Genomic DNA, 9,232 nt, shown 5'->3' with positions numbered 1-9,232 from the left:
TTTGATCTTGTATAAAGATCGAGTTGAATTGAATGATTTAATAATATTGTTAAAGATACCGAATATGAACAAGCAGAAATCTTTGAACGACCTAGTATAAACTTTGCATCTGACTCTAAACCCGCAGAGGTAATAATTATTGATCTGAAGTCTAACTAAAATGTGTGAAGAATATCGTTGTTAACTAAAATTATAAATCTATTTATGTGCGTTACTCTCCAATTTTATAATACATTAGTCATAAGGGATAACTATCTATTTTTGAAAGTGTCCATCGGCTATCATTGCCTAAGCTTAGTTCTATTTTTCCTTAGCTTTTTAGGAAAGATTTGATCAGTGCAATGAAACTGCCTGATTCGCAACCGTTGCCTCCTGGGCGCTACATAACAATAACAGATACGTGGAAGCAAGAATGGGAAAAAGGAGTTCAAGTACGTTAAAGGCATTCAATTAAGTAACTTTTCGCATACTGTAGTAATCACATGTATTACTCTTTGTAATGTATGCAATGTAGGTACCAGTAAATCCTCAATCGCTATCGGAGCCAACTTTTAGGTTTGCTATCTACTGTATGACCAAAAATGTTATAGTTATTAATAACGTTGAGCTAACTATATTTTAAACTATGATTACTCATTAGAGAGACTCACACCGTTGAAGCAACGCGTAAACGATTCTATAGGTAAATATACTCAACACGAAAGATAATTTGATAAAATGGTACTAAATTTTTATTTCTTGGCTTTAGGTCTCGAAGCTATATAGCTGATCAAAAAGATTGCATTGCCAAGCAACGCCAATATGATCTAGACGAAACAGATATAGCATGGCTTCAGTTAATGAATGAAAGAAGAGTAAAATCAGGTTTTTAAATTGATTGCCATATTTCAACTAGTAATATAAAAATTTAAAAGACTTTCCTTCTTTCACTCTTACGGTGGTGCTGTTATAATTCTGTACTTGCAGATAGTAAGAAAGTAACGGAAGAGATGTTAGAAAAGTCCATTTACGCGCTGGAGCATAAGGCAATCATGTTGTCATAATAACTTTAAGTTACAAAATGGATCATATCTGAGAAACTTAACTTTCTGTAGTGCCATGAAAAAATGAATGTGTTAGTGGAGTCGGAAAAGCTCGGAATAGAATACGACGATGACATTCCTTGCGACGTTTGTCAGTCGGTTAGTTGGTTTTATATGGCCAAAATAGTTCATTTGTTTTTTATGGGGAAGATTTTTATCATGTTGCATTTTAATTTTGTTGCCTTTATGCCATTTGAATAGCCTTTCAGCGAAGAAGGCAATGAAATGGTATTTTGCGATCGTTGCAATGTGTGTGTTCATCAGGTATTGTGTCAGTAATATTTTCGTCAATGATCGCCGTTCTACAGTATTTAGCCACTCAATAGTATCCAAGTACTTCTCCTATGTCTTCTTTCATGTGTGTATTTTATCATTCATTACACGTAAATTAGGCTTGTTATGGTATTACTGTTATACCTGATGGTAATTGGTATTGCGAACCTTGTCGCCTTGGCATTCGGTTACCATCGTGTATATTTTGTCCACATAAAAGTGGCGCTATGAAAAAAACACAGTAGGTCTAACTATTGCAATATACTAGATTACCTTTACTATCATTGAAAGAGAAGCCGTATTTATCTTAGGGATGGATCACGTTGGGGTCATGTCAGTTGTGCTCTCTGGATTCCAGAGACACGGATGGGCAATCCTGAGAAAATGCAGCCCATTACCAGAGTAAATCGTATTCCAGTAAGCGGTAGAAATAAATTTATTTGTCGTTAATTGAGTAAATGTTAAGATCGAGTAGTGAATGAATTTCTTATACTTGACGTAGGCTAGTAGGTGGACTCTGCTTTGCTGTTTATGCCAAGAAAAATATGGGGCCTGCATTCAGTGTTCTGTAAGGAAGGATCTGCAATATATTCCAACTTTGCTAACTAAAATTTACACTATATTAAATCAGATTAACACTTCTGAATTCCTTAGGTTCCATCATGTACAGTCTCATTTCATGTCACATGTGCTATTAAGAAAGGATTAGTCATGGTCGCACGTTTAGATGATTTTGCTCCGGGAGGCGTAAAGCATATAGTGTGTTGAAATTGAAATAGATTTTTTAAATTTAAACTTTTTAACTAAATTCCATAATTTAACTGTATTTATAGTGTTATTGTAGTCGTCATGCTGATCAATATAACGAAAATGACGATGCTGAGACAATTTGCCCAATATCTGATCGTGATCAAAGGTAATTCACTTTATCAATGCAAAGAATAGCAGTCAATGCCGAATATTTCAACTCTAAGCGCTATTTATTAGATTAAAGAAGATTCGAGAAGAATTTTATCAGTATGTTACACCTGTTGATATACGTGAAGTTATTGAAGACGATGACCTAGCTTTTGCCATCCATGCATACTGGACCATGAAACGAAAGGTTATCCTCGCAATGCAACTCAATTATTATGTACTGCACTGTAGGGCTTAAGGTTATCATTGTTGTAATTAATACTAGTTGTTATTAACACCACCCTAGACTTTAGATAATTTACCGTTGGTGCCTAAACCAGAAGATACGGACGAAGAAGAGGTCTATATTGCTTTGCATGTATATAATTGAAGCGAACTTTTTTAGCTAAGGTATTAAAGCTTATAATTACACTCATTAGGTTATTGATAATCCAGAACAACAAGCCGACTTCATGCTACGAGTACGCCAAGACATGGAAAAAGTATGCTTTATACTGTATGATTTAGAAGGGATATTTTGCAATAGAATAATTATAATGAATGCGTTCGTTTTGCAGGTTCGAAATCTCTGTTATATGGTTATAAAGAGAGAGAAATTAAGACGAGAGTTAATCAAAATTCAAAATGAAATTACTATTAAACGACTAAGTATCATATTTAATGGTAATGTTCCTTTAACTGATGCCGAACAGACTTGGTTAACGGATGTACGAAATAATTTTGAAATCTCTCGGAAAGCGGAAGACTTTTTCTATACCTTTGCAACTTTTCCCTCAAATAATACTCCATACTTGGGCAATCTTATCGATCTTGTAAATAATATCAAAGTTTCTAGGAAGCATTCGAATTATGATGCATTATTTCACAATCAGGCTTCAAAAATTAATTCTTGCAAGAAGGAAAACTTTGCAAATTATTCGCCTCATCGTTTCAAGAGCTCAGTAAGATATGATGATGTAAGTTATCTAGATTCTTCACCTGTCAATGTTATTAGTAGAGATGCAAAAGAAGAAGGTAGTGCTGTCAGTTGTAACGCTTCCAATAGTCATCAGGAAGATTTCGAAAATGAATTAGTTGATAACGATCCTAAAAGTGACGAAGATGGGACCTTATGCATTCATGGCGAAAAAAGTGTGTCGCATACGAATTCAGAATCCGAGAATGGAATTTTAAAGCGTACTCCACAGGAAAGTGACTCATTAGAATCGCGAGTCCTTCGCAACCGAGAATTAGTCGATTGTAATAATAAAGCAAACATTTCTACTAGTTATTCTGGAAAAGACTTTATGCCAAGCTTTTATCGACGCATCTTCGTAAAATGAGCATTGTTTGTCTACCATTTTTTGCAATCGTTGTGCCAAGCACTAAAAATTACTAAAAATGGCGCAAATGTTCTACTATACCATATTGTCCTCAAACTGCTTTATATACTTTATTAAATGGTAAATACAATCATTCTTATCACAGTATTTACCGATATTGTCTCTCATAGTATTATGTAATCATTTGTGTAACGCAACGATGTAAAAGTTTGTTAATAGTGTCATTCTACTGTATTATTTGTAAACCAATCATTGATAGTACGTCAGTTTTAGTTGTCGAGATGAAGAAATTCAACTTGAATGGACAATGGTGTGCTTGTCAACAGACAGTGACGGATTTGTGGTAAAAATGGGTGCCTGAAAATGTATGGCAGAAAGCCGAAATGTACAATAGAATTACTAGTATGATGTCCAAAATAAATGTAAATTTATTAACATCTTGATATCGGTTTCGAAGATTGAATTTGGAATAATTTTGCTTACCATGTTGAACATTTGGAAATCTAAAAGATTGCATCTAATTAAGTGATTTTAACATTTAAATGATATGTCATTGCGGTAGTCTCTAACTGTTTGGTGTATTAATGTATTATATTGGAATGTCTTATAACTTCATGACGCCATAAGACTATAGAAAATTTAGGCGTAAGATCGATTGCCGCCTCTACCGTTCTTATAAACAAGAAGAAATAACTAAATCCAATAAAATAATACTATAAAAGGAGTCCTATATAAGATTAAACTTGCCATCGATTAGAAAAATGTTCATTAATTGAATCAACACGATCCCTAGAATCTCAGACGCAGTAATTAATGAATTAATTAATTGCGCACAGTAAAAGCGATTGATGTATCCTTTAGCTAGCCTAAAAATGTTCACTGCAGTAACATCGTTACTACATTAACGGACAAGGATCCGCACAATAACGCCTATAAGATTCTAAATGGCCAGTTGAGGGTTCCATTAAGGCGGTATAAGTGGTTAACTATTTATCAATACATAATACACAAGATCGCATAAAATAACATTAGATCGGTCAGCGTAAGAAGTTACAATTTAGAAAATATGAAGTTAAAGATTGAAAGGACTTACCTTATTGCGGACTGGTTTCGTTGATAGTACGTTATAGATGTTAGGTAATGAGATATGCTGTGAATTCGCAAAAAGCGATTGCATTCAATAAGGGATACATTTTAATATCGAATAAACTAATAGTAAAACTGGCAAGTTGCTTATTACATTATTGCAGTAAAAGTACAGAAGAGACCTAACGTAATAGAAGGTTATACATCCAAGACTTTAGATAAGCTTTTTATAAACTAAGAACAAACCTGTTGTGTAACTTTGTTCAGACAAGCTTTAGCCTAAAATATATAATTAGCATTTTTTGTTAAAAAATTCGCGTATTATTTTCGTAAGTTACAGTGTACAGTTTATCAGTTTACTAATAGAGTTGAATGCGTATAAAATAAAATATTGTACAAAACTTTACACTCAATATTATAATAGGTTTACCGGTGTCCTTCGGTCGTCGGTGACTGGCGGCTTATTCCAGTTATCATAATTTGTTTCCACGACGTACCATACATTTGAAGTGATGTTTAAGCTAGAAAAAGATATCAACGAAAGTAAAACAGGTAAGAAGACTAATAACAGTTTAATAATTCAGACAAGCTTATGATCAAAAGATTTGATTGAATGGTAATTTCTATTTGCTGACGCGATCAGTAATTAATTTGATTTCGTTTACTGTAAATTGCAATATTTACATTGTGGTATTTTATCGCTATAGATATGAAGCTGCTAGAAAAATGTATTTTACGCGTATATATAATATAAAGTAAAAGACACTACAGCTTGAATATCTACCTCATTATATTATCAGTTTTCTCTCTAGATCTGGTAATAACACATCCCTATGAATATAAAACAAGTGTAAACAGCGTGTTAACGAATTTTGAACTTAATTTTGTAATTTGATAACAACACTAATCAATACCTCTCCTGATTTCGTACCGGCAACAATAAAATAAGCGGGCGCAATTAATTGTGGCTCAACTAATACGTTGACAGCGTCCTGATAACTAAGAAAGAGTATTGTAATTAATAGTAACGATATTGTAGAGAGATGAGTTAACAGATCATAAAGGTAACATACAATGAAATGATTTAACGATATCAACTATTCGCATCGCAACCTGCTAGCTTTATCTAGTGTATCCCTCAGCAATAGGCTCATAAACTTAGCATCATTCAGTCCAAGTACCCATTCAATTAGACCTAAAATTAATTTTATGATAAAGGTAAGATATTTACGTTCAGAGTTACTTTGACTTTAAAGTGAAAAGATATGAGCAAATACCGATGTAACCGCCGTCGCTTATGAACCTTTCGTTGATAGTAACAGAGGCTACTCCAGGCTTAATTCCAGTAAGTACTCCTACGTATCCGATAAAACTTACTGATTTGTAGACAGTTTTACCATTTCGCTAATTTATTTAAAAGGCATGAACGTAGAAGGTCAGGCAAGGTATTGTAAAGAATATATCAACGTATACTTTGTTTGTTTAGAATTTACAAGTTCCTATCCAGCATAGTGATGAAATGCTTAGAAATTTACCTGATAGTCAACGTTAACGACTAAAGGCCGAAGATATTCTGTAAGTAGCCAAGTATCTCTTTTAAAGTCCCACCTATAGTATTATGACATAAAAATAAAAGTTATAATTTCGATAAAATATGAATACTTGCTTTATAAACTGGGATAATAAATCACTCACCCAAGAAAGAGCCCAAAGTCCAAATTCCTGGCATGATATATTTTACCTTTATGGAAGACAAGCTTACGTGAGTAAAAAGTATTAAAGTAACAAAATATAAGCGAATTGACATCATCTTGCTATCTTACTATACCATTCTTGTCCTGGGCAACAACGGATGTACAAACACTAAATATTTCGTAAAAGATATTATAAAGGACTATTTCTCCTATAGTAGAAAGGAAATAACGTCATTTCTATCCGTATCATATTAAAATTTAGCAATTACTCGTAGCCTTATGGGCTAACTGCGCCAGTGGATCAGTTATAAATAAATTAAGTATTAATTTACCTAATGGAATATTTGCAGCTTTAGCGATTCCTTTAATTTCATCAGAATAAGGTTTAGGGATTTTGTCTGCTAACGCACCCTAATTGTATGATAATAAACATCGATATCTAATTCATTAGAGTTTATTTTATCATGAAAGCTTAGCATGGATATCGAAGTAGGCATAGCATAGATGATGAAATTATGATATAAGCAAATTCTAGTATACGCGTATATATAAATTGTGTAGGATTAAAAATGTTTTCATTTAACTATAACTATAAGTTAAGGAAATAAAACCTGTAATATCCAATAAATATATGCTTTTCATGAATAGCAAACAAAGCCAGACATTGGTTACAATCTCGACTTTATCAAATTGTATTATGACACAAACCACTCTGCCTATAATATATAGTATAAGTTGAGTAGTTAAGAATATCTTATACCCAATCTTTGTCCACCCAGTCAACAAGGAGATTCTTGAAGAAGAATCGAGTAAAATTCTTTACGACACCAATCATTCCGGCCAACTACACAATGATAAAAGAAAATTAATTGAAATATGATAATAACTGTACGACCATTTTAGCTACAAAATAGGTATACTCTATTACAAGCTGACTGCGTTTTATGTGACTAACGTAAATTAGGTTCAAGAAGTAAAGCAAGATCATATTTAGCTCTAAAACAGTATGAATAAGGTTGTCTAGGTTAAGCCAGAAGTGAATAGTGTAGGTATGACTCAGCGATCTTACTATTAAACGATGGCGATAGTTTCTCGGTTTTACTATTAAATTTAGATTACGTGAGTTCAGTCACCTCATGTTTCTTTTTAGAAGCCAGTTGCATCCATCTCTCTTGTGGTGCACTATCTAAATTCACAGGGTACCATTCGATCTTGTCTCTATGTAGCGGGAGTAGAGAAATAGTACAGATACGGAGAAATATTTATTTTTTAAGTTATCTGGACTGTGACAAAGATTGAGTACCGTAACTGACGTTGTATGTATTAATTATAAATTATGCAATAGCAACATCGTCAATGTTAATCATTCTTATCCTAACTTCTTATCAGGAGGGTAAGCAGAAGTTTCACATGATTCCCACACATCTCCATTAACCTAAATTGTACATTAGGCAAAATATTAAGCTTCCTAACTAGCTGGCGCTACAACTATATAAGTACAAGTTATTGTAGTGTATAGTGTTATAACAAAGCAGAAAAATTTCAGCTATTACGGCACAGGTAGTGGTACACACTATGCTCATAATATCAATCTTTGTATATTAGAATCTATTCCATTATAGAATTAGGCTACTGATCAATAGACGTAAATATAATTATAATTATAGAGGTAACTATTCCATATCGTGTTATGTCTGCATGCTTATGATAAGTCTGTTTTATTGGCTCGATAAAAATATCAACTTCACTATTCGTCGTCATGGAAAAAAGTTAAATCAGACGTAATATATGAGTCGCTACTACCCAGAAAGTTGATATTATTTAATGATGGTGACTAGGTAATTAATAAAATAAGAACATCTTATTTAGTATTTAATAAAGTACTAGAAATCTACTCACAGTCACGAGGAATCTATACGTTCTTATTCTCTTAATTATTCTACATATGTGTTTACAGATATTATACGTATTATACTGGATCGATAACGAGTAGTGTATTAATTGTAATTAATTACATATTACTAGTAACAATTCAATAAGGGCAATTTAGAGAACTTTGCGTATTGAAGGTTAATTTCTTACGCAATCCAGTATGGATAGAAATACCGTCGATTGACTTATGATGACATCGAAGTATTATTGATCTACTCCATTAGCACTTATTAATTGCCAGTTGCAATAGATTGATAAGTCTAGCAACTAATCTAGTACGCAGTAAATCGTATTCTATCGCAATCGATGGACTAAATACAGTACAGTAGGTGGCAAATTGATTCGAATTTCGTTATTCATAAGTTTCCTTTCAAAACCTCTACTGTACGAGTACGGCACAACTAGAACCATCGATTGAATTTTACAATGAATTTACCTGATCCTTGGCTAATACGATTACTACCAAGAACACTAGCAAGAGGTAAAAGCGTTGCAATAGTGCCATCATTGCAATTTTAACGATTGACGAATTTCCTTGCTTCTAAAATGCAGAAATTGAAGATTTGTTGTTTATTTTATAAAACTTGAAGGCGGGGCGGCAGCTTCCATCCGTCTGTATTCCGAGTGTACACTGTACAGTACTATGACTACACAATCCATACTGACTCTACAGTATTGCGCCATACTGTAGACTGTAGAGGAAGACGTGTCACTCAGTACCAGTGTGACAACTGTTATGAGCTTCACCTTATGAAGAGTCGACCTGGACTGAGCCCTCTTGGACGGACAGACGTTTTCGGCCATCTCGTCAAAATATTGTTGCAAACACAGACTGTGTAGAATTTCTTTATACAGAAATCAGTGCCTGTTTTTATCGATTATTTTCGAATAAAACTTGTAAAACGTGATATGTATTATGGTGTTG

At 33.4% G+C, this 9,232-nt stretch overlaps 2 protein-coding genes across 2 annotated transcripts; one reads left to right on the top strand and one right to left on the bottom strand.

Annotated features, from left to right (window-relative positions):
• Positions 1-314: 314 nt before the first annotated feature.
• On the top strand, positions 315-2,123 carry TRIADDRAFT_30335 (uncharacterized protein; the record flags this gene model as incomplete). The annotated part of the gene is made up of 10 exons (XM_002116038.1): positions 315-431; positions 515-569; positions 766-854; positions 915-977; positions 1,095-1,181; positions 1,284-1,346; positions 1,475-1,596; positions 1,667-1,772; positions 1,858-1,923; positions 2,010-2,123. Coding segments are annotated over 10 exons (882 nt in total), but the record flags the coding sequence as incomplete, so codon positions are not given.
• Positions 2,124-4,376: 2,253 nt separating this feature from the next.
• TRIADDRAFT_64237 (uncharacterized protein) lies at positions 4,377-9,111 on the bottom strand (the record flags this gene model as incomplete). The annotated part of the gene is made up of 17 exons (XM_002115956.1): positions 4,377-4,581; positions 4,689-4,745; positions 4,928-4,960; positions 5,112-5,202; positions 5,466-5,512; positions 5,596-5,680; positions 5,795-5,876; positions 5,959-6,085; positions 6,217-6,289; positions 6,377-6,438; positions 6,505-6,584; positions 6,708-6,786; positions 7,136-7,219; positions 7,509-7,593; positions 7,755-7,810; positions 8,744-8,848; positions 9,055-9,111. 17 exons carry the CDS (start codon positions 9,109-9,111, stop codon positions 4,492-4,494), a joined length of 1,293 nt encoding a protein of 430 aa, XP_002115992.1. The 3' UTR covers positions 4,377-4,491.
• Between the last annotated feature and the right edge of the window lie 121 nt (positions 9,112-9,232).

Source organism: Trichoplax adhaerens, genomic scaffold (genome assembly GCF_000150275.1).
Source record: "Trichoplax adhaerens TRIADscaffold_13 genomic scaffold, whole genome shotgun sequence".
Classification (NCBI taxonomy): domain Eukaryota; kingdom Metazoa; phylum Placozoa; class Uniplacotomia; order Trichoplacea; family Trichoplacidae; genus Trichoplax; species Trichoplax adhaerens.
The sequence above is the reverse complement of the archived record's forward strand: the minus strand, read 5'-3'. Positions and strand labels throughout refer to the sequence as shown.